We start from the raw sequence: 24,619 nt of genomic DNA on the forward strand, positions 1-24,619 counted from the left end.
AGAGACACTGGGATAACGACTATAGCGTATAGTGGTGAGTGCTATGATAGAGGGAAGACCTGTGTGTTAGGAAAGCACCAAGGAGATGCATCTTGTGGTAGGGTAAGTTACTTATCTACAGTGGAAATGTTACAGCTAAACTTTGAAGAATTATTAGGAGTTGGCCAAGCAGTCAAGTATGGATTGCATTCCTGTAGAGAGAATAGTGGGCAAAAACCATGGAAGGGAAAGAGCATTATGAATTGGGGTTTTTGCAAGTCGTTTATGGCTGATCCATGATACATATGGAAAAGACAGATGAAGCTTGACAGATGAGCAGGGATTTGTTCATGTTAGACTCTTCTAGCTAATTGTTTGGATTTCAACCAGCAGGAAATGGGGAAGATTTGCATTTTAGAAAGATGACTCTTGAAGATCATGTGAAAAGGGACCATAAGGGTTTCAGTCTGGATGTCAGAGCAATAATCTAGGAAAGAGATTTTGCAGGCTTAAATTAAGGTGATGTCAGTGTGGTTGGAGAAGAGGGTAGATTTTATTTAGAGATGACTTATAGATAGAACCATATGCACCAACAAGTAGAATCTTCTGGACCTGGAAGACGCAAAAATGGTGGATTAAGATATGCAAGATGATTAAGAAGGATGTCTGATTCCTTACTGATTGTCTAATCAAGAGAAGACATGAAAAAGGCACAAGCATAATTTTTTACTTTAACCATCATGGTAAATATTTACAATATTCCGAATTTGTGAAGTATGTACAGACCTCTTTGTTTATGTCTGTCATTTCTCAGTGAAAGCTTAGCCGAAAAGAAGATGAATCATTTAAAAGGGAGCAATGACAGCAAATCCATAAAGTCTTTCACTTTATGTAGTGGAAGAAGAAACCAATAAAAAATAAGATGGAAGTAGGGAGTATGCTTTCAAATCTAGAATATTAATCACTAGCTTTTGTAAAGAACGTAGGGAAGTATTATTTTAATTTCTCAATTAGCAATAATCGCGCCTCGGATAAACCTCATTGGCTACGATACTGCCACTGCGCAAAGCTTATTTTAATTTCTCATTTGGTGAAACCAGAGGAGAACAAATCAAAGCAAACAAATAAGAACCCCTGAGGCTCAGAGATATTAATGGTTTGCCTGAGGTCACACATAGCTGCAGGTGGGGACTGACACTGCATTCCAGATCTCTCTGCAGGATCCTGTGATGGCTCCATGACAGGTACCCACAATGTTTAGGGTCCAAGTCACAAAAAGGAAAAATTTTTGAAGAAAAAAATGAGTAAGTTCTGCAAATGATAATGAAGAACCTTTAAAAATTTTTGGACTATATCAAGGGAAATGATTATTTGGAGTTGTACTGAATGAGAGATGGGAGAAAAAAATCATGAAAAAATTTCTGCATTATTTTACACAAACACATTTTACCTAGAAATTACTTATTTGTACACATGACATTAAAATTTTAATGAATTTAGAGAGCATTAATAAGATATAACATAGTTAACATTTAAGGTTTTAATCCATTTTAACCACTGCACTGTGTTAAGGTTGACCATCTGCGGTGCACCTAGCATTGTGACAGATTCTAAGGGAATTTGAAATGATATTTAACACAATTGTATCCTCAAAGTTTTGTTTTTGTTTTTTGGTTTTTGTTTTTGGTATCCTCAAAGTTCTTAAGGTATTGTTAGAGTTACTAAGTTTGCAAGCATGAAACTAATTTAGAACCATCTGGAACAGTTTATCATTAGTGACAAATTTATATAATGAAGTGATAAAATTTTTGAGGCAGATAAGGAGTGCTCTGAGCAGTCAGAAAAGGGAGTGGTGATAATGGCTATAGTCAAGAAGAAGAAGAAGCCTTCTTTTTCTTGAAGAAGACTTCATGGGTGGTATGACTGAAGGATTAAAGGGATTTGATTTTTCAAGGAGAAAATTGTGGGACCAATGAAGTAAACAAGTTCTGTTTTGTGTGTGTGTCTTTAATAACACATTTAGGTTAATATTTCATCTGTTCACTGCAGTATTCCTTACAGAAGTAGTAGTCATCAAATACCTAGTCATCAAAAAGTGAAAAAAAAAAAGTGAAATAGGGACCTGATTAATATTTCATGCTATATCATACAATTAAATATTACTAAGCTTGTAAAAGTAATTAAAGAGCAGCAGGGCCCAGTGGAAATACATGGCTTATAGCCAGTGAAACTATCTGGTTTACTACTTAGTAGCTTTGTGCCTTTGGTTAAGTCAATTACTTTTGAGTTTTGGTTTATTCAGCTGTAAATGGAAATGATAAAACCTACTCCAAAGGTTATTGTGAAGATTAAAAATAATGTGTATGGAACATCTGATGAATAGCGGACATTCAGTAAACACTGTTCATTATTATTCATATGTATGTGACTGGTATATCAAGAGAAAGAGTGTTTCTGAAGGAAAGAATCTCTGTTCCTATCAACAGCTTTTAAAATTATTTATTTATTTTAAAAAAGATTTTATTTATTTGAGAGAGAGTGAAAGTGAAAGAGATCACAGAGGGAGAGGGAAAAGCAGACTCACCTCTGAGGGGAGAGCCCGATGCGGGGTTTGAATCCCAGGATCCCGGGATCATGACCTGAGCTGAAGACAGACACTCTCAACCAACTGAGGCACCTACTTAAGCTCCCCTTAGCAGCTTTTTTTTTTTTTTAATTTATTTGAGAGAGAGAACATGAGTGGCGGGGTGGGGGGCGACAGAGGGAGAGAGACTCTCAAGCAGACTGTGCCGCTGACCATGAAGACTGATACAGGGCTCCATCTCACCACCCTGAGATCAGGACCTGAGTTGAAACCAAGAGTTGGGTGCTTAACTGACTCTGCCACCCAGGCAGCCCCTCTCAAATGCTTAGAACTGCGTATTTCTTGTTTGACTCTGCAACTCTGTGACTGAAAATGTATTCTAAGGAAATAGCTAAATAAGTGTGCACATGTTTGAAAGGATATTCTGTGCAACATTGACTAGAAGATTGAAAGATAACCCCAAATCTCAGATGATTGGTGAAAAAATTTACAATTTACTTACATAGATAAAATGTATGTCCATTAAAATGAAAATGCAGAAATGTAGTCTGATATGGGAAGGAAGGAAAGCAGATTCTAGAACTATATGCAGTCTAATCCCAATTTTGTAAATGTATATTTTTGCAGAGAAAATTTCCTAGAAGGATAAAACACAAAAATGTAGCTATAGATCTCTCTGAGTAGTGGGTCTTTAGATAATTTTTATTTTTTTTCATTGGACTTATCTAAATTTTTTACCTTTATATGATAATAAGCAAAGACTGATACAAATTTAAACATAGGAATGGATTGTTATTAAAAATAGTGACATAGGAAAATGCTTGAGATTTAAAGAAAAAATGATTTAAAACTAATATAGGATCCCAGTTTTGTTAAAGTATTTTCATATCCATGCCTAAAATGAATGACCAAATTTTCCTTTCATGGTTCTTTCTCTCAGCATGTAGCAAAGCTTCTAGGGAATGGTGGGAATGGGAAGTAATGAAGCAGCAGAGCAGAGACTGGGTGTATGCCTTGGTAAAATTCATCACCTTCTCAGATTCCTTTTCGTGTTTTCTTTATTTTCATCATAGCTTTAACAGTTGGCTTTCGCGGCCAATTTCATAAAGAAATAAATTTGATCACTGGGAAAAGCCACTGACCCTCTCCCTCCCTTCTTTCCTTCCATCCTTTCTAGGACCTAGCAAATTCAGCATCCACTGGGCACTGAGGGTATAGAATGGAGAGCAAGAGATGTAGTTCTTGGAGCCTACAGTTCACTTGCGAGAGACAGTAAAACATCATCCAAATGACTATTAAAAATTGTGCTAACTACTCTGGAAGAGAAAAGAATAGGGTGTTATGATAAAGCAAAATGAAGGTGGAGAGGGGCACCTGGTTGGCTCAGTGGGTTAAGCCTCTGCCTTCAGCTCAGGTCATGATCTCAGGGTCCTGGGATCAAGCCCCATATCGGACTCTCTGCTCAGCGGGGAGCCTGCTTCCCACCCCCCCCCCTTCTGCCTGCCTCTCTGCCTACTTGTGATCTCTCTCTCTGTGTCAAATAAATAAATAAAATCTTAAAAAAAAATGAAGGTGGAGAAAAGAGAATCCGTTTAGACAGGGAAGTCAGCAAAGACCTTGCTAAGGAAGTGATATTTTAAGTCAGCCTTGGAGTAGCAGTAGGAGTTAGCCAGATAAACGTGGAGGGAAAAACATTCTAGGAAGAGTGACAAGCATTATAGAGGTTTTTAGGCAAAAAAGTGGCTTTAACCAGTTCAGAAAACTGAAGCAAGAACCAATGTATCTGGCTCTAAAAGTACGACATGAAGTCGGAAAGTAGGCAGGGACCTTGTATAATATGGTAAGGATTTTGGATTTTGTTCTGATGGTCATGGGCAGCCACTGAAGGATTTGCATGAAATAGTTTATATTTTGAAAAGCTCTCTTGAACTGCTCTGAGGAGGAAGAACTGGAAAGAGGCAAGAGAGAACCAGGGAGATGAGTAAGGAGGCTTTCACAATTGATTGGGAGATGATGGTGCCCAGTTACGACAGTGAAGATAAAGAACAGAAGAGACATTGGAGGTATATTCCGGTGATAGCATTGACAGGATTTAGTGACAGGTTGGATTGAGGGTGTGAGGGAGAGGGAACAGGAGCTGTTAGGGATGATTGTTGGGGTGACTTCGTATATTGCATAGATGGTGGAGTAGGTTTTTTGAGGAGTAGGGGATGAGATAAATGTTCAGCATGGAGCATGTTTACCTTGCAATATCTGTAAGACTACTAAGGGAAGATGTTGAATAGATGAGGTCTGTTACCCAGAAGAGCTACAAGTCTGGGACAGAGATACACATTTAAGAGTTGTTGGCCCAGATCATGCTGTAGGCACTATGGATGGATGGGATTCGCGGTGGAGAGAATCTGGAGACAGTGGAACAGAGAGTCTAGGGCTGAGCCCTGAGGAAATCTGACACGAAACATCAAGCAATGGGGAAAGTGGCAGAGCTCCCTCAGAGGATGCGATGGAGCAGTGAGGGGGAAGGCTAGGAGAATGTGGGGTCACTGCAAAGCCAGTGGGAGTGAGTGTCAAGGAGGAAGGGATTGGCTGTATGGAATATGCTAAAAGGTCTGCTAAAATGATGACTAGAAAGTGTCCATTGGATCTGGCAACGTAGAGGCTCCGTATGATGGTGGCAGAAGGGGATACAGTGCAGTGGTGCAGGTGCATGGCCGACTGGAGTGAATAGAATTGGAAGTGATGGAGAGATGAGAGAGTGTACACAACTCGTAATCTTGGCTCTGAAGAGAGAGGTCAGGGCTGGATGGGAATGTCAAGTCAGGGATAGATTTTTTGTTTCCTTTTAACAAGGGACATTCTAGAGTTTATTTGAATGCTAATGGAAATGACTTAGTAGGAGGGGAACACTAGTGATCCTATTGATGATGTTTGATTGGAAAAGGAAAGAAGGAGATGTGGGTAGGCTTTGCTGTCTGCTCTGTGTTGAGTAGGTACTAGGTAAGATGCTAAGTGGTTGGCACAAGGACTTAAAATTCACAATAGCTCCATGAGGTTGGTATGATTATCCCTATTTTACAGATGAGGAAATGGGGGGTGAGTAGAGGTAGAGCCAAAGTCTTGATCCAGAACTGTTTGATTTCAGAGCTTGGACTCTTAGCTCTGACTTACGCTCTTGGAGGATTTCCTCTGTGGTGGTGTATTAGTCAGTTTGCTAGGCTGCCATCACAAACTGGGTGGCATAAATAACAGGAATTAATTTTCTCACTGTCCGGGAGGCCAGAAGTCCAAGATCAAGGTGTCAGCAGGTTTAGTTTCTCCTGAGGCCTGTCTCCTTGTGCTGCAGATGGCCGCCTTCTTCCTGTCCTCACATGGCCTTTTCTCTGTGCACATGTATCCCTGGTGTCTGTCTCATATCCTACTGTCCTCTTCTTAGAAGGGCACCAGGCAGACTGGATTAGAGCCTACTCTAAGGGTCTTAATTTGGACTTAATCACCACTTTAAGGCCTTATCTCCAAATACAGTCACATTTTGACATTAAGCCTTCAATATATGATTTTGGGGGTGGAGGGTACCATGCAGTCTATAACAGATGGCTTCTGTTTACTTAAAAGTATAAGGAAAAGAGTGGGTGTGGGGGAGTTTTGGAAAACACGGAGGGATGAAACAGTGATTGAAGAAGGTAGAAGAAGCAGCTTACTGGAGAAATGTAGTCTGAGGGTCAGTTGAGTTTGGAGGTCGTTTCCATATATCTCAACTATCTGAGTTTCTGCAGCAATATTCAGCTACATGGTTGAGTAAAGAGTAAGACTCTGTGCTGCGGTGAGGCTGCTGGTGGCTCACGTGGGCTTAGCAGCCAGCCAAACGACCTTTTTTTTTTGTGTGTGTGCATAAAGTTGAAAGGTTAATGTGTTCTAGTCACATCCTCAGCACAATTACAAATCACTATATGTCAGGGACCTTTCTGGGTGTTTTCCAATAGTTGAAAACATGAACGTTAAATAAATCTACCACCGCTAAGATTTTGTTGCATTCACCAATGTGAAAATTAGTGTGACCATTTTTCCAGCCAGTTCTAGAAGTTGTCCTTCATGATTACTCACCACTATCTTTGTTCTTCTTTCTCTCCCCTTCTTTCTTTCTTCCCTGTTTCCATCTTCACTCATCGGTTATTTTTTTGGCCACCTCCTAGAGGTCTGGTGCTAGCAATAAAAAGAGGCAGCAATCTAGTATGGGAGAAAGACAGGTATATATTACAGAACCAACACCCCCAAATGATAGGGGATATTATCAAAGTGATGATGATAATTCATTTGTTCATTTATCCTGCAAATGTTCAACTGCTTACCAAGTGGCAGGTAGTGTGTTAGGCTTGGGATAGAGACAGGAGTCAGACATGCTTTCTACCTTCAAGAAACTTACAACCTGGCATAGAAAACAAACAGGTAAGTAAATAAAGACAACGCAATGTGACATTTGTAAAACAGTAAGAGGTCTCCAAGTAGGGAGGGATTCTTTTCTTTGCTCTCCCTTGCATGTTTGGAAACCTGTTGAAAGGAGCCACGGCTGCATTTTAACAAAAGGAACTTTAAAAAGAATATTCATTCATTCCACACACAGTTTTGAATGCTTGTCTTTGTTGTGTAGTGACAGTTTTGTAGCTCTTAAATTATGAGCAAGCGTTGAGTTTGGGATCTTTGGCTTTTCTCTTCACATGAGTTTATTGTCCACAACCTGCCCCATCAACACCTTTTTAGGTGGTGGAATGATTAATGGTATTCCTGAAATACTTGACCGAAACCTGCTGAATATTAAAGCTGGGAGAAGTCATAGTAACAAAGCTTTACTGTGATGGTAGATGAGCAGAAAACACATGCTGCTGAGCACTCATCTCAAATATCTGGGACTTGAAACTATGTATTAATGTGGGGGGGGGGGGGTTCCTGTCACAGGATTTTAAAAAGGTGGTGAACACACTGAGATCAAAAACACCAAGAATGAAATGGGTTTTTGTAAATTATGTAGGAGCTTTAAGTATCACTTCTTTTTACCTTACCTCAGGAAAAAAGTTATTTACAACCAAATACTTTTGGGGTGCCTTGAGACAATGGATATAAACTTGTTGCTTTCTTCAGAGGTGATGTCCTATATAAAGTCAAGGTATTATTATCTGCAATGCAGACTTATTTTTGTGGGGAAATGCTAACCATATTATGGAAATAGTACAGGTAGTAGGAGGGAGAAAAAGCAGATTTGATCAATGGTATATGTGGGATTTAGAATCAATGATTAACCTAAAAACAGCTGGGAATTGCTTTGATATCATGCAGCGAACACCCACTATCTGCATATTGACTTCCTCTCAGAGTCGTGTTCTAGAGTATGTCACAGTGGAAAGAGCGCAGGATGGGGGCCAGGGGTATAAGTTCTGATCTAGCTCTGCCATTGACTACTTATGTGCCTCATTTTCCTCATCTTTAAAATGAAATGGTTTTGGGAAAAGGTCCCTAAGGTCCCTCCAGTTGTGATATGTCGTCATTCTGTGATTCTACGTCCCACGCCTGTCAAAAGCATTTTGACTTTTCTTAAGTTGCTTACACCAGCATTTCAGTTAGAATGCGTCCAGGAGCTTGTATCCGTGGGCTGTTGGGAACAGCAAGATCTTGCTTCTCCAGGACTTGATATGTCTTCTGTTAACTGCTGACAGTGAGCCATACCACCTAAAAGGCTCCCTTGGTAGCCGTAAAGATTGAAAGGACAAATGGACAGTGTTGAGAGCTCTGTGGAAGAGGAGACCTGAGAGACGGTGATCATCATGGCCCCTTGGGATTTGCAAAGAGGAATGACTAGAACTGGGCCATTCACTGCAGCCAGGTCAAAGGTCAGGTCAGGAATGTGGACAATGCTGGTGACTCCAGGTAGGTGTAGGAGGGTAAATAAGCCCATTTAGTCCCTCCTGAATCTTGAAGATGTGAGCAGCCATGCTCAGAAAAGCTATTAGGAAGTCTCCTAATTTATGAAAGTCCTTGGAAGAAAAATGTGACATTCATTTTTTATATTTTTATTACCACCCAGTTATTATATTCTTACTCAATACTCACCAAGTTACTCTCCTCGTAACATATTCTCGCTGTTCAAACATTCACTAAACACGTTACATGTCTTAACGATCACGGATTGAATTAAAAATCTGGTTTTGACTGATGCCATTGTGCAAGAGACTCCCTATATTTTAGGATTTTTGAAGTGTTGTTGAAAGACCTTTGAGTTTTCTCCTTCAGTTTTAGTTCAGCAATCTTAAATATAATTCTCTAATGGCAGAGATTATATCTATTATTATTTTGCTAACAATAAGCTAACTGGGGGTGATTATAAAATGATTTGGAATACTGCTTTTCTTAGTGATAAAAAGATAACAGATAATGAATAGGATATTAAGCCAGATAACTAAAAAAAAAAATTTGTGTGCTGAATATAATGATAAGAAATTAAAGTTCTTTTAAATGGTTTCTAACATGGAATTCCAGTAAAAATTTAACATATTTTCCTTAAAATATTCATTAAATTCCATACCTAATCATTAAAAAAACAAAAACAAAAAACTGTGTACCTAATACATATTACAAGATGATTTTTCTTTCTTTTTTTGTTTTGTTTTGTTTTGTTTTGCTTTTATCTAGTTGCTTCCAAGATTCGGTACTTACAAGAATATCATAACCGGGTTCTTCACAACATTTATCCTGTACCTTCAGGGACAGATATTGCAAACACCCTGAAATACTTTTCTCAGACCTTGTTAAGGTAAGCTTTAAAATATCCTCTACTTTGAAAGAATTATTAGGTAGTACTGCTGAATTGATTGGGACCTAAGCTTTTATTGAATTGAAAGTTTTGAAGGGCCTTCTGTTTTCTTGTGCCCTGCCAGAAGAGTCTGGACTCAGGTTCTCTGGGAGTATATAGCAGATCAGATCACAGACCTAAGTGGATAAAAACAAATGGGTTGCATGGCTACAGCCTGCTTCCCCCCATTTTACATCTTCTCAAGAGATTTGTATAGTGGTAAAAGGTTCTGTGTCTGGCACTAATGTAGACTGGGGTGGAAAGGAGAATTTATGTTGCTAAAATTAAGAATTGGAGACTGTCTTCAACAAAAGCAGAATTAAGTAGCATTTTAGATTATCTATAATATATCCTATTACTTGAAGTACGATCTGGGAATAACCATCTGCATTCAGCATGTTTGACAATTGATGTGGACACTCTCGGGGGGACAAGGAGCGGGAAGCATTGGCTGCTTTGACTGTGACATAGAGACAGAAGGCACTTACCTCCTTTACAGTTCTCATTAGGAACAGGAAAAACAGGCAGTTGGAGGGAACCCCTCAGGTGTTTGGGAAATCACAGTCACGAAGGGAGGGGAGCCCTTTCCTTTCCATTAAATTCTAAGGCTCAGTCTCTCCCTTAGTGACCATGATCTTTGCCCTACAGATCTGATTTTTGGAAACATGCAAAATGACTTGCTACTGTTTCTTTTAGCAACATTTTTGTGAGATCGGAATTAGGAACAGAACACCAGTGGGGAATGAGGGGCGTGGCCTTGGTGTTGGAGGTCCCAGCAGTCAGGGCTCAGCCATGGGCAGACTGAACGCTTTGCAGAAGAGGCTTCCTGTAATCAAGTCAGCTACTGGTCTTCTCAGCCCTGATCTTTGTTCTTGTTCTTCGGAATGCCTTGTCTTCTTTAGATCACTTAGTGCCCCTGTTCTCTTTTAAAGGGATTCTGTGTATCAAATTCATGGATGTCATACTTGCAGAAGTATTTCATTCTTGCCGAGTCGAGGACCTTGTTAGGGGCGACTTCCCTTCTTTTCACGTTGCGGGGGAAGCATTTTTCAATTTTCATAGTGATAATCAGTTTAAGTTTATACACCAAGCATCTGACTCTGCTCTTTTGAATTCTCTTTTTTGTTGTTGAGGTCAGAGTTCTCAATGGCAAGCACTTTCCTATATCACAAATTCTGGGAGTTCACAAAGTGAGAGCCTTTTTCAGTAGGAAGGAAAATCTGAATTCACTTTGCCAAGAAACTGACGTTCCCATTGGCACTTTAAAGCCTACTACTTAAATCTTCGTCATTTTATCAGAAATTTTGGAAATTTGGGATACTGAAGTCATGTTCGCAAGACATGAAATTTCCATTTTCTTGAGCGATGGATCGTTAGGATATGATCATGGGTGATAACATTTAAATGGTAAAACTGGGATGGAGGTAATTTGTTCAAGTAGCTGTTGGAGTAGAGTCTATGCAATTGAGCGGAGTCCCTTTTCAGCAGGAGACCGTATCAGCAACGACTCCTACTGGTCATAGTAACAAAATGGCTGCCATTATCATAGCCATAGTGTGTGATAATACCAGCAATTATAGGTGTCGAGCACTGTTCTAAGCACTTTACATGTCATCTCGTGTAATCCCTTTTAATAATTCTATGAAATGAGTGTAGTCTTATACCCATTTTACAAACGAAACTAAAGCATAGAGTGGTTTCATAAACTGCTCACAGTTACACATCTAGTAAGTGTTGGAACCAGCATTGGACACTGGTAGTCCTCATCCACAGCACACACACTCAGTAATTACACGACACTGCTTCTCCCAAGTACTACTGGTTATCCTGGTATGGAGACGCTTCTCTTCGTAAAAACTTGGGTTTAGCCTTTGGGAATACCAGCCTCCCTTCTGAGAGCAAGGTCTAGTTTCCGCTGTCCCTGAGATTAAGGGAGGAAGGGAAAGGCTTCGTGCAAAGACTTGCCAATTTTTTGTAAGTTAAATTGAGCTTTTCTTGAAGTGTCACATGGACAGCATTTCAATTCCCAGATGTTTTAGCTCTTTCTCTCATTTAGCAATTTGTTGTGGATAGCGGCAGGTCAGAGTGGAGTTGACAGCCTGTGGGACACATTTACATGTAGTAAGAGGAAGAGTGAAAACCCAAGCAGGGTAACATGTCATGGGTTGGACTTTAGTACTTATAGGTTCAACTCTTGGGCTGAACCCAACGCAGTTTCATTCTTCTCTTTGCCTACCTCAGCATTAAAAACAACAACAACAACAACAAAGGAGCAATTCAAAACTCTTTCGTTTCTTTTGCTTACTAGAAATATAGAACTTAAAACTATTGTCCTGTATATTGGTCTGAGTTATGATAGACCACTTTCACTAGTGGTTTATATATCCATACCAATCATATCTATATTTCTTTATTTTACTTACACTGTTAGTTCAAGACTAATGAGATGGCTGGGTATTTGGTGTAGTAAGATTTTCTACTTACTAACAAGATGGCTCCCTTTGCATTTCGTTGATTTTTTTTTTTTTTATATTTTATTTATTTATTTGACAGAGAGAGAGGTCACAAGTAGGCAGAGAGGCAGGCAGAGAGAGGGAGAAACAGGCTCCCCACTGAGCAGAGAGTCCGATGCGGGGCTCGATCCCAGGACCCTGAGATCATGACCTGAGCCGAAGGCAGAGGCTTAACCCAGTGAGCCACCCAGGCACCCCGCATTTCGTTGATTTTTACATTCAGAAACACTTCTCACTTTCAGAATCCAGATTCTTGGAATGAAACATGAAGAAAGAATTAGAAATGAATTCTCACAGAGTAACCCTCTTACTTCCTGTTTGGATATTCTCAAGGAAGTCAGAATTATTATTCTTTCTTTTTTTCTTTTTTAAGATTTTATTTATTTATTTGACAGACAGAGATCACAAGTAGGCAGAGAGTCAGGCAGAGAGAGAGGGGGAAGCAGGCTCCCCACTGAGCAGAGAGCCCGATGCGGGGCTCGATCCTAGGACCCTGAGATCATGACCTGAGCCGAAGGCAGAGGCTTAAACCACTGAGCCACCCAGGCGCCCCGCATTTCGTTGATTTTTACATTCAGAAACACTTCTCACTTTCAGAATCCAGATTCTTGGAATGAAACATGAAGAAAGAATTAGAAATGAATTCTCACAGAGTAACCCTCTGACTTCCTGTTTGGATATTCTCAAGGAAGTCAGAATTATTATTCTTTCTTTTTTTCTTTTTTAAGATTTTATTTATTTATTTGACAGAGATCACAAGTAGGCAGAGAGTCAGGCAGAGAGAGAGGGGGAAGCAGGCTCCCCACTGAGCAGATAGCCCGATGTGGGGCTCGATCCTAGGACCCTGAGATCATGACCTGAGCCGAAGGCAGCGGCTTAATCCACTGAGCCACCCAGGTGCCCCAGAATTATTATTATTTCTATAAAAATCTGCAAAATGAAGTACTGGCTGCTTCATTTGAGTCAAGATTGCATTTTTAGAGTAATAGTCTTGTGGTTTTCATGCATGGCACATAACTCTTACTGATTTCAGTAGAGTTTTGTACATTTTCCCAAAGGCAGAGATTAGTATAGGTGTTTAACTCCAGTTAATCTAATGCACAGGAGAGGAGAGATTGTGTTACCATAATTGACTGTATCAGCATTGAGTAATCCACATATGTCCACTTAGCCCTTAATTAGACTCACAATAAAGTTCATGGGATTCAGTTAGTAGAAGGTGAGACCTGTGTGTTTTTCATCTTACTAGCCCTTGAGCATAGAGCAGAGTTTGGTTCTTAGAAGAGGATCAGCAAATGTTTGTTGAACTGTGTTGACTTTGTCCAAGTGTTGTCCATTGCAGCAATCTTTCTAGAGCATTTACTTCATCTAACGGTGACCTGGGGTACCAGGTAAAATTCTGTCTGAGTGCTGAGTTGTACTCATTTTCATTTAGCAGGGACCTAAGTATGGGAACAGATAATGCACTTTATACAGAACTTCAGAGTTTAGTTTTCTGTTTGCTTTTAGTATTAGAAGGACCTATGAAGATCGTCTACTTTAATCCCCCTTCACTACAGGGGAGTCTGTCCATTGTAGACTGGAAGCATTCTGGGGCCATATTTAAAATCTAAGGTCTTCTTTAGGAATCTTTTCCCCTACCGGGCAGAATATTTAAAGGTTTGTAGTCTTCCTAGGTCATACAGCCTTTTGGAATTCCTTCCCCCAGATCTTCTGCTGGTGCCATTCAAGGTACTAGCACATGAAGTCTTTTTAAAAATCATTAAGTTTGAGGAAAGCTACTTGTCGCTAACTCTTTGGAAAATGTTTGATACATTTTGAAAAGGGATTCTAGTCTCAGTTCAAAAATCTTAATTGAATTGTAATTTTTAATTGCTTAGGAAGAAAACATAGGCCTTCCAGTTATTTATTGATTTGAGGTCTACAGAGTAGCTTTAGAGCATAGCTTGGTCAAATAAATTTTGTTTAGTGTAGAGAGATTCAATCCAAATGTCAAAATTCATAATCTTATAGAAAGTTTATTTTATGTATTAATTTTCTGTGCTATAATACCTCAGGACAACTTCTCATCTTTCTCTGTACCCACAGGGGTCTTCTTCTCTTGGTTCCTCTTGATGTTGGAAGTAAATATTTGATAAAGAGGATCTCAGGAGGGAAAAGGAAAGGTGAAAAGTTGGTTGCTGGGTCAAACTCTTCTGAGCAGGGCATTCTTCATATTCTTTTTGGTTGGGTGTACAGACTTCTGGGGAAGAACTTTAGATGGGGTAGATGATTTTATCATTCCCAAGTTAGACAGTTTGGTTGGGGAAATAAGTTTTTTTTTTTTTCTGAATAAATTTCACAAGACATCATAAAATCACAATGCATTATACATTGATTCATGAGCCCTTCTTTAGTTTTTCCACAAATGAAAACATTTCCTTACATTGAAACATGAATGGTGATTTAAAACTGGTTTCATGGATAACTCATCTTCAGCCATTTTTTTTCTCAACTTCACCTACTTATTAAATCCAGAGGCAGTGAGAGAGAAGTTTTACTGTTTCAATGCTGACATTCTCCCTCCCTGCATGTATGAACTTGTTGCTGCTATCATTTGGGAACCCTATGTATACAGGAAGGGAAAAATACCAAAACAGAGTCTCCAAAGTCGATTTGACTAATGTCTGTTAAATTATATCAAACTTTGGAACAATACTAAAATATACTTGGAAAAAAATAATGTACTATATTTCCCCCACCAAGGAAAAGTCTGATGACAGAACTGTGCTTAATTTAAAGGACAGCATTAATATGATATATAGCTGATTTTATTCTTTAAGGCAAAATGTTGTTCTTCTATATCACTTTTCTAAGATCCGCATCTTGTAACTTTGAAATGATGCTGGTAGTAGGCTAACTTAGGGCTGAAATTTGGGAAATAATATTTCTGACTTACATCTGTTGTGATTCTAAGGGAATTTTCAGTGGGATCGAATTCTATTAAAACAGATTTTTGGTGACTGGGTTTAGCAAGAATATAACATTTAAAGGTGGTACTTCTAGGCGTAATCAAGTTATATGAGGAAAGTATAAAGTTTGAAGGAAAATCTGATGGTACTGGAATGTTGATATTATCCCATTGTAAAGTATAAGCTTACTTTAAGTTAAATACATCACACACCAAAAAAGGTAAATTTAATCCCTTTAAAAGTAAAAAAAAAAATTACACTAAATCTTAAGGTATTTCTTGCTAAGAAGTATTACATAACTATTCTGAAATTATCTTTATTATTATTAATTGTTTTTCCCTGGACATTGGGTAACAGAAGACAAAGGAAATCGAGGTAAATTAGGCACATGGAAAATAATAAGCATGTAGTCATTTTTCTTACATTGTAACATATTTTGCACTAAGAGTAAATAGAAATAAATGTAAACTTGAAATAGCAAGCATGCCTGACACTAACCAGTTCTTGATACCACTGTAAAAATGGTAAATGTAGTATCATTAACTAAGAACTTAGTAATGTTTGATGCATATAGAGATAAGTGTAAAACAAGGTTATTTTTATGTAATGAAACATTTATAAATTGCTATCCATTTTGAATAACATATAGGTGTACTATATAAAAACGTTTTGTAAGTGCAGCAGATACTATCATTATAATGTATAGCGATTGTCTTTAATGATAAATAGTATAACCTAACTTAAAAACACTAAACATCTGGCCAAAGCAGTCACGTCTTCTATTTTTAAATTAACAATTCTTCTGCTGTATCGCTTTGACTAAAACGTTTTCGTTTAAAAAGGAAGGCTAAAAGAAAGCCAATTTATTTCCAGAGTTTATTTTTATTCCCATTAAACTTTTTTTTAACTCTCTAAATTATCTTTCCTTTAATGTTTAGTGAGTTTTGTTGAATAATAACGTAAGTAGCAGCAGTAACACATGAGATCTTATTGTATGATGTGCAGCTTTATGACAGATACTGCTTGCCTAGTCTTTAGAATTTCGAAGGTAACTGTTTAATAAGCCACTCTTTGTATTCGTAGAATAAAATGTTTCCTCCCCAACATGCAAAATTAAAAAAACCCCACACACATAAATAACCATTATCATTAGTTCACAAACATATGCTACAGACCATCTACTATATATTATTTTATAGCTTTTCCAATGTAGTTTAGCTAACATTTTAGAAATATGTATTATTTCTAAATTCATATGCCTGTTTAAACTTCATTATCTCAAATGATACTGACAGAATGTCATGAAACAGTATCATAATATACATATAGACATTATTTTGATGCAATAAACATGTGATTTTTAAGACCTTCTTAATAAACACACATGTTTATTCTTTGCTAAAACATGTTTCTGCAAGTGCCATACCTATATTTTGCAGGTTTTTACTTACGTGATTAAGACAGTCTCGCTGAAAACTTCCTTTGTTTTGAAAGCTCGTTTTCATTAGTAATAGAAGCCCTGACTCATTAGATGAAGCCATTGGTTTTCCTTCGAGGAAACCTCTCCTTCACCAGCTTGACAAACTGTAAAACATGGGTTTGGCACTGAAACATGCATTTTTATATTTTTGCTCCTTACTAACCAGATAACACATGAGATGCAATGCAACTTCCACAAACGAACCCTCGAGCTATTGGTTACCTCTGTGAGCACGAAGCTGTGCGACCCGGACTCGATTTGCACACACGGCTGGTGGAGCCATTGCATCTTATGTGGGATGTATCTGGAGTTTTATTATTTGTTTTAGAGTGTCATTTCAATGTAATGTGCTGTTCTTTGTGTCTTTGTTGTCTCTTTTTTTTCCTTGTCCCCCCAACAGCATTTTGTCCCGCACAGGGAAGAAGGAAAACCAAGATGCCTCCAATTTGACAGTGCCCATGACCATGTGTCTTTTTCCTGTGCCATTCCCACTCACCCCATCTCTAAGACCGCAGGTCAGTTCCATCAACCCTACTGTTACTCGCTCCCTCCTTTACAGCGTCCTGCGAGAGGCCCCCTCTGAACGCGGCCTGCAGAGTCGTGATGCTCACTTGTCAGACTACCCTTCTTTGGACTATCAAGGCCTCTACGTGACTTTGGTGACTCTCCTGGATCTAGTTCCTTTACTACAGCATGGCCAACACGGTGAGCATTTAATCAGAGCCTTTGGGAATGTCTATGTATGTTTATGGGTGCTGGAGACTTGTTACTGGAATAGACTGCTTTAAAGGTCCTTGTGTGGCTAAAGCCTGTCTTACACAGAAACTTAATTATGGTGTTTCCCATCCTGCCTTTTTTTTTTTTTTTCTCTTTTATGGTCAGAGGGATGTTACCCAGGTGGGCCTACATTTAGGGGAAATAGGCTGGAAAGAGGAGTCAGGCTCTGATGGAAATTTACCTCTTTTGATCTGCTTGTCATGGAGATTCTTGTTGAAATTATGGCTAAGATTTAGAAACTTGCCCCCCTCCCCAATAAAATGTAAGGAGAACAGGTCAAATCCACTGACTAATTCTGTGATTTTTGGGGGGCAAATCACAGAATCTCCTTGGGACTTATTTTTCCTGTTTTTTTTTTTTTTTTTTTTTTTTTTTTTTTACCCGGGAGTTTCAATAAGGAGAAATCTCTAAGAACACTTCTAAATTTTGTTAGCCATCGATACTTACAAAATGTTGGCCCTTGGTAGAGTGTATAGTGATGCTCTAAGCTGTATATGGTACCTACTATACAGTATGAGTGGTGCTCCCATGAAAAGCATGCTTCTTTTCTTAATGCTTTCCCTTTCTACAGTGTGTTTTAGCCAATGTCATTATGTTGCTTGCTTACCAGATTCTTCTAACTCATAAAAAGGAGTACAATAATATCATAATGTTTCTTGTTTAACTATTCAGTATTATATTTTTGAGAATCACATGGAAAACCCATGCAATAAGCGAAAGGATTTTTGCAGAGAATGAACGTTTAAAACATCACTTGTTCTAATTTTAAAGCGCTGATAATTGTGTCTCTGGAAATACGATAACCAAAGATTCACTGCATAGAAAATTTGGAATTTGGGAAGTGGGTGGATTGTGGTGGTGATTTTACCTTTGAATTGTAGCTAACTCTCCTAAGAGAATGCGTAATGGTTTATTTAGTAAGATGTGTTCCTCATGAAAAAATTTTTTAAAAAATATACTTTTATAAAAATGATGACATAATGCTACTCAATTTGTTTCTTCTTATATTTATAGTTCTATCTTATAGTGAATATTTAAAAGTGTACAAATTTGTAAATTTGCTTGTTGTATCATTTTGTAGCTGTTTAAGCCTCGTCACTTTCACTGGGATCCCATCCCCTCTCAGAACTTAAAGGAGACGACTCTTTGAACATAAGACTGGCAGAGCCTACCACGGTGGTTGTGGGCCTGTCAGTACCTTACCTTTGGGACAACCAGTCCTGAGGTCACTCTAGACCTGCCTGGTCCTGGGTTGGGCCACTGTGTGAGAGCCCCTGGATTAAGATAAAAGCATTCAGTTTGGTAACTCTCACAACCCATTTAACTGCAATTAATATGTTAAGTTATGACAATTTCAGGAGGCATGATTTATATATTTGCTTTTCAATTTTTTTTAATTTATTTTTTCAGCGTAACAGTATTCATTGTTTTTGCACCACACCCAATACTCCATGCAATACGTGCCCTTCCTATTACCCACCACCTGGTTCCCCCAACCTCCCACCCCCCGCCCCTTCAAAACCCTCAGGTTGTTTTTCAGAGTCCATAGTCTCTTATGGTTCGCCTCCCCTTCCAATTTCCCTCAACTTCCTTCTCCTCTCCATCTCCCAATGTCCTCCATGTCATTTGTTATGCTCCACAAATAAGTGAAAGCATATGATACTTGACTCTCTCTGCTTATTTCACTCAGCATAATCACTTCCAGTCTTGTCCATGTTGCTAGAAAAGTTGGGTATTCATCCTTTCTTTTTTTTTTTTATAAACATATAATGTATTTTTATCCCGAGGGGTACAGGTCTGTGAATCGCTAGGTTTACACACTTCACAGCACTCACCATAGCACATACCCTCCCCAATGTCCATAACCCCCTCCCCCTCTCCCAACCCCACCTCCCCCCAGCAACCCCCAGTTTGTTTTGTGAGATTAAGAGTCACTTACGGTTTGTATATTTGCTTTTATATACACAATTGTGTTGTGACTTTATTCTCCACTATTATCTATATACTGTGTTCTTGTTCTGCATAACAGAACTTAAAGGAGAGGAAAAAAACCCACTAGACTATCCCTTAAAGTTTACAGCAGGTTTCTCCACCATGTCAGAATCCCCGAGGGAGCTTGAACATGGAATTAATTCTGGGTCCCAAACCGGGATTAGGACTGAGAATCGCTGAGGGGTGTGTCCTGAGGATGGAGTTTTTTTTTTTTAAGATTTTATTTTATTTTATTTTTTAAATTTATTTATTTGACAGACAGAGATCTCAAGTAGGCAGAGAGGCAGGCAGAGAGAGAGGAGGAAGCAGGCTCCCTGCTGAGCAGAGAGCCCGATGCGGGGCTTGATCCCAGGACCCTGGGATCATGACCTGAGCCGAAGGCAGAGGCTTTAACCCACTGAGCCACCCAGGCGCCACGGATGGAGATTTTTGATGAGCTCCCTGGGTGATTATTTCGTATCCTGAGTTTGAGAACCACTGCCCCAGGGATGGAGGCTGTGTCCTCATGGGGGGCAGTGCGGGGCACTGTCGAGGGCTGCATTCTTGTCACAGTTCAGGTACCACCTGTCAGGTGATCTTGGGCAATCATGTTCTTTCTCTGGGCCTTGGTTTCCTCGTTTGAAAAATATTCTAGCTCCCAGGCCCCTTTCTGCACCAGTGTTCTGTAACGAGACTACAGTGTAGCTGGGTGTCCTTGATGCATAGCCTCAGTTAGTTCTTAGCAAAACACCTGTGAATTTTACGTCTCATCAACTTGAACCCAAGCTTAAGTGACCTTTGCTCGCCAGGGAGTCCTGTGGCCTCCTCCTCTGTGTTGTCAGTCGATGTGACTGTTGAGACGGCATGTTAATTCTAATCAGAAATAACATCAGGCATCAGAATTGCATGAAGAAGGTAAAGGAGCTGCAAAACCAACAAATCTAATAGTTTTCTTTTAGAATGGATAGCAAGATGATCAAAGTCTTCATTGTCAAGTCTTGACTGGTAACCCCTATAGTGGGAGGTCCAGAACTATCAAAAGATATATTTAGTATAATAAGATTTGGTATAGATGCATTTTAAAGCTAACTAGTTATGAGGTTTTTTTTTTTTCTTTCTTTTTTTTTTTTTTTTTTTTTGGGTGAATGTCCTCTATTTTTATTCCTTGTGCAGGTAATAATAGCAACATTATTCGTATTAATAAAAATGACTAATACTTGTGGAGCACACATTATGTGCTGTGTTAAGCATATGTTAATCTCATTTAAGCCTTGTTAACAGTCCTTCTAGAAGAGAGGTAGGTACTGTTCCTATCCCCATTTATGTATTGGTGGAAAGATTATCATTAGGTGGCACGTCCTTCCCTGATAATTCATAATGAGATGCACAGGGGACCGGAGAGTCATTTACAGCTTCCTTTAGGCTGTTGTGCTGGAAGGCACATGTTGCCTCATTGCCCAAGACTCCAGATGTAGGAAGAGTGTGCTTTGGTTGATGGAGCAGAGATAGCCTGGTTTCATTTCCAGTCCTTCCCTCGACTTCTCTAAAACTTCCAGTGGGAAAATAATTTAGCAGCTTTGTACCATAGTTATCATGTGTAAAATGTAATGGAAGTAAGAATGCTAGAGGATTTTTCAGGGTTCATGATCACATGGAATGCACTTTTAGTTTCTGAAACCCAGGAATAATATGAACACCACGTGTTACTGAAGATTGATAAAGGGTTGAGGAGAAGCTCATGATGTAGGTATTTATCTTTCTTAATGCAGTCACTCATCGGGCAGATTCTGTGTATGCACGTCACTGGGCGTCACGTCTCAGAGCTCATTAAGAAGGAAGGGAGGGATAGTTGGTTATCATTTAAGCCAGTTCGTAAGAATTTAAAATGTACAATTAGCATATTTTGTTAAGTGGTGAAATATTCCGTGACTGATTACTCACTTTTGTTTTGTAGATCTTGGACAATCGATATTTTATACAACTACATGTTTGCTACCCTTTCTCAATGATGATATTCTGAGTACTTTGCCCTACACGATGATATCAACGTTAGCTACCTTTCCTCCATTTCTGCACAAGGATATTATTGAATATCTTAGCACATCTTTTCTACCAATGGCTATATGTAAGTTCCATCTTACCTAATACTAGATTCTTTTAATGTATTGGACGAACAGAAATTGCTTTTGCTGATTTAGGCTTTAGATTTTTAAGATTATAATGGAATCACTTGCCGTATACAGGTGGTATGATTTAAATTGTCATTTCAGCATGATTATTATGGTGTGAATCAAAGCAATGAAGGATGATGATACCTTGAAATTGTTTTATTTGCATAATTTGGTCTTATGGAATAGGAAGAACACATATCAAGGTTAAGTCTATATTACCTACATAGAAATTATGGTATTTTTGTCACTTAAGGACAAAAGGTGGAGAGAGTGTTGTCTCAGGTATAGAAATTCTTATCTTTTGCATCTGAAGGCAGAAGGGTATGATGGGAAGAGGAACAGACAGAGTCAGGATATACAGATACTAGTTTAAGCTCCGTCGGTAAATGTACTGTGTGGTGTCAGGCAGCTAACGTGGCTGACGCCTCATCAGGGGAATGATGTCAGCAGGAGCTTCCCCTCACAGGGATTTGTGATGATGAAGTGAGTCCAAACTTATGAAAACACTTTGAAAGAAGCTAAGGCTTGCGACCCATTCTGTTATAAATGCGGAGCTGACTTGAATTCTATTTCACTTTTATAGATTTAATTCTGTAGTCTTTCTGGACATGAGCAAAGAGAAAAAACAGATTGGGTTGTGGTCTTTATGACCACCATCCTTTTAAAGTATTTTTTAAGGAAATTAGTTATGAATCCATCTATGCTTCAGGGGGTAACCTGAAAACATGTGGATTAGCGAGTCAAACACATCTAGATTCGTATCAACGGCTGTGCTACCAAACTAGCTGTGTGGCCCTAGGCAAGTTACCTAACCTTTCTGTTTCTTTCCTGTAAAATGAGCATAATAATACTAGTTGCCTGGGTTGTTGGGATACCTGGTTCAGGTTTCTGATTCACCTGGGACACGGTGCTAAGTGCTAAGTGTTAGTTTATGTCTTTCCTTCCCTCAACTCTTATTCCATTTAAACACTTTTATTAGTCATAGTCCATTCCTAGTGATCATTTTTCACCATTTTAATTTTAGGTCCCTTTGATCTTATTTAACTTGCTGCTTGTTGCTATGGAAAAATAATTGGTAAACATAGGTACCTTTAAGCTCCATTACTTGGTTTACAGCTAAGCTTAATTTTAGCTCTGGAGTTGTAATTTTCATGTCTTTTCAGCAAAGAGTCTGACAGCTATCTAAATTATATAGCAATTCAAAAAATAAGCAGACTGATTATATGGTTCAAGTAATAGAATATTTGATCATTGTCTCCCTCTCTCTTTTTGTTTTTGTTCTGTGTGACCTGACAAGGACTTCACTCATGTTTACGGATCTCAGAATTGTTTAGTTGTATTCACTGTTAAATTTAGGCATAGGAATCCTTGTTTTGTTTTTATTTATTTTTTTAAAGAATTACAGGTGAGGTGTACCTTTGTTATCATTAATCTAATTCCCTGTACCCTCCTTCTTAGGAATAAGTTAATAGTTTAGGGAAAGTCACTGACTCTTTCAGGTCCCCGAAGTTATGCTTCACACAGATCAAACATTGTGACAACTGGCTAGTTATTTATCTTTAATCATTAATTTCTCCTTAATTAAAGCACAGACCCCAAAACATGCCTTATACTCCCATTAGAATCCTTATTTATTTAAATGTGTGAGCCTTGGCAACCGAGGGGAATAAAATAGTAAGTTGAGTTTACAACATTTGCGTGAATTTTAATACTTAATTAGTAGAGCGACTTGGTGCTCATTTAAATTATGAACAAGCTGTTTATGTCTCTGGGACTCCATTGTTTTGCCAGCTGTAAAGGAGGGGTTTGGAAAACATGTTCCATCTGTAAGGTTATTTCCGGCTTACTAATTCTAGGTTAAATAACACCAGTCTTGTTTTATGTAAGAGGCACATATATCCCTCTAACCCGGTTGTTGATCTAGTTCACTTACCTCGTCGCTTGGGTTTTGGTTTCTTACTCCTGACTTCCACTTCGCCTCACCAGGCCAATGGGCTGAGGAATAGCCAGTTTTCGGCACCTTTAAATCTTTGAAAGTAAACGGTAGTAATATTAAAGGCACATTCTATTATACGATTCAGGTACTTCTTTTGTATTTGTTTTTTTGCAAGGACACAGACTCAAAGAGAAAGGGGAGGGGGTCCTAGATTAATGACATGAAAATGGACAGACGTTGAGAATGTGTGTCTGTTGCTGGCGTCCATGTTGTTTCTGTCTTTGGAAGTTGTTTCCGTGTCTAGAAATCCCGACCAAAACAAGACAGAGAGAGGGGCATTTCACTTCTTCCAGAATGTTTTTATTTCAGGACTGAGAGGTTAGGGTGAAGGAGGTTGCATTTTCTGAGTACTTGACAAAAGTCCTCAAGACAAGAAGGCTTTTCTCTCCTTGGTGTGGTGTTTGCCAGGTCAAATGTCAATGTGGACAGTTTTTCAGGTGTTAAATGTTTGAATCATTAAGAACCTAGAATATGAAGCTCTGAACTCTGAGCTGCGTCTAACGGAGCATCACAGCTCTGTCTTTGTAAGGGCGGTGCATGTTTCTCCCTTACACCCTTCCCGTCATTTTTGTCAATGAACCAAGTATGCCTTTGTTTTAAATAACTCCTTTTGAGGTGCTGCACAGGAAACTGCAATTCATTATAAAAATTTCCTTTGACATAACCTTTGCTTTTTAACTCCTTCCATAAACAGATATTCTTCTCTGTATTCCAAGTGTGTGCAATAGGCTTTATTTAAAATACATACATACATATATATGTATGTATATATATATATATGGATTACTAAGAATTGAAAAAGTCATTAGCATTTCACCATGGAAACCTCTCTTTTTCCAATAAGAAATTTGTAATTTGTGGACCAAATTGAAATATGGATGTTGGGCAGATGATACGGATGTTGGCAGAGAAGAGAAAAGCTGATCCCAAATGGACAGTAACTGATGTAGGCTATGTTATTTCTAAGATGGTAATAAGCCTGAGCAACGATATCAGTAAAAGACCCTTCTGGTGTATCGTGGTAGCCTAGACTGTGCAGTGTCATGCAACTCAAATTTCCACAAAGTCACCTGCCCTTTGGAAAAACAGAGGTTCATTCAGATCTTTGCATTGACTTAAAAGCAATCATGTGGTTGAATTGAGTATCTGGTTCTAGGACCATTTGTTCTACAGTTACTACTCCTACAGAGGATGTGTGTGATGTTCCTGTGATCCTCCAAAAACCAATAAATATATAGGAAAAAAAGAACCCAACAAACATATTGATGATATTTTAATAGCCTTCTATATATAAATTATATATATATAATTTATATATATAATATATATTTTATATATATAAATATATATATAAAATAT

The 24,619-nt window shown here is 38.6% G+C and overlaps 1 protein-coding gene and 1 non-coding gene across 11 annotated transcripts in view; one reads left to right on the forward strand and one right to left on the reverse strand.

Annotated features, from left to right (window-relative positions):
* Positions 1 to 24,619, forward strand: part of UNC79 (unc-79 homolog, NALCN channel complex subunit) — a 248,546-nt gene that overhangs the window by 27,214 nt on the left and 196,713 nt on the right. For 9 of the 10 annotated variants that reach the window (XM_046010109.1, XM_046010111.1, XM_046010112.1 and 6 more), the window contains exons 2-4: positions 9,242 to 9,362; positions 16,746 to 17,050; positions 21,048 to 21,218. In XM_046010109.1, the coding sequence (XP_045866065.1) occupies positions 9,242 to 9,362; positions 16,746 to 17,050; positions 21,048 to 21,218 (597 nt within the window). The remainder of the gene's footprint in view (positions 1 to 9,241; positions 9,363 to 16,745; positions 17,051 to 21,047; positions 21,219 to 24,619) is intronic. The other variant, XM_046010114.1, reaches the window with a different exon arrangement.
* On the reverse strand, positions 916 to 1,050 carry LOC123945250. Its single transcript, XR_006819134.1, has one exon. It is a non-coding gene; the product is annotated as a U4 spliceosomal RNA (small nuclear RNA).

This window comes from Meles meles, chromosome 6, assembly GCF_922984935.1.
Source record: "Meles meles chromosome 6, mMelMel3.1 paternal haplotype, whole genome shotgun sequence".
NCBI lineage: Eukaryota > Metazoa > Chordata > Mammalia > Carnivora > Mustelidae > Meles > Meles meles.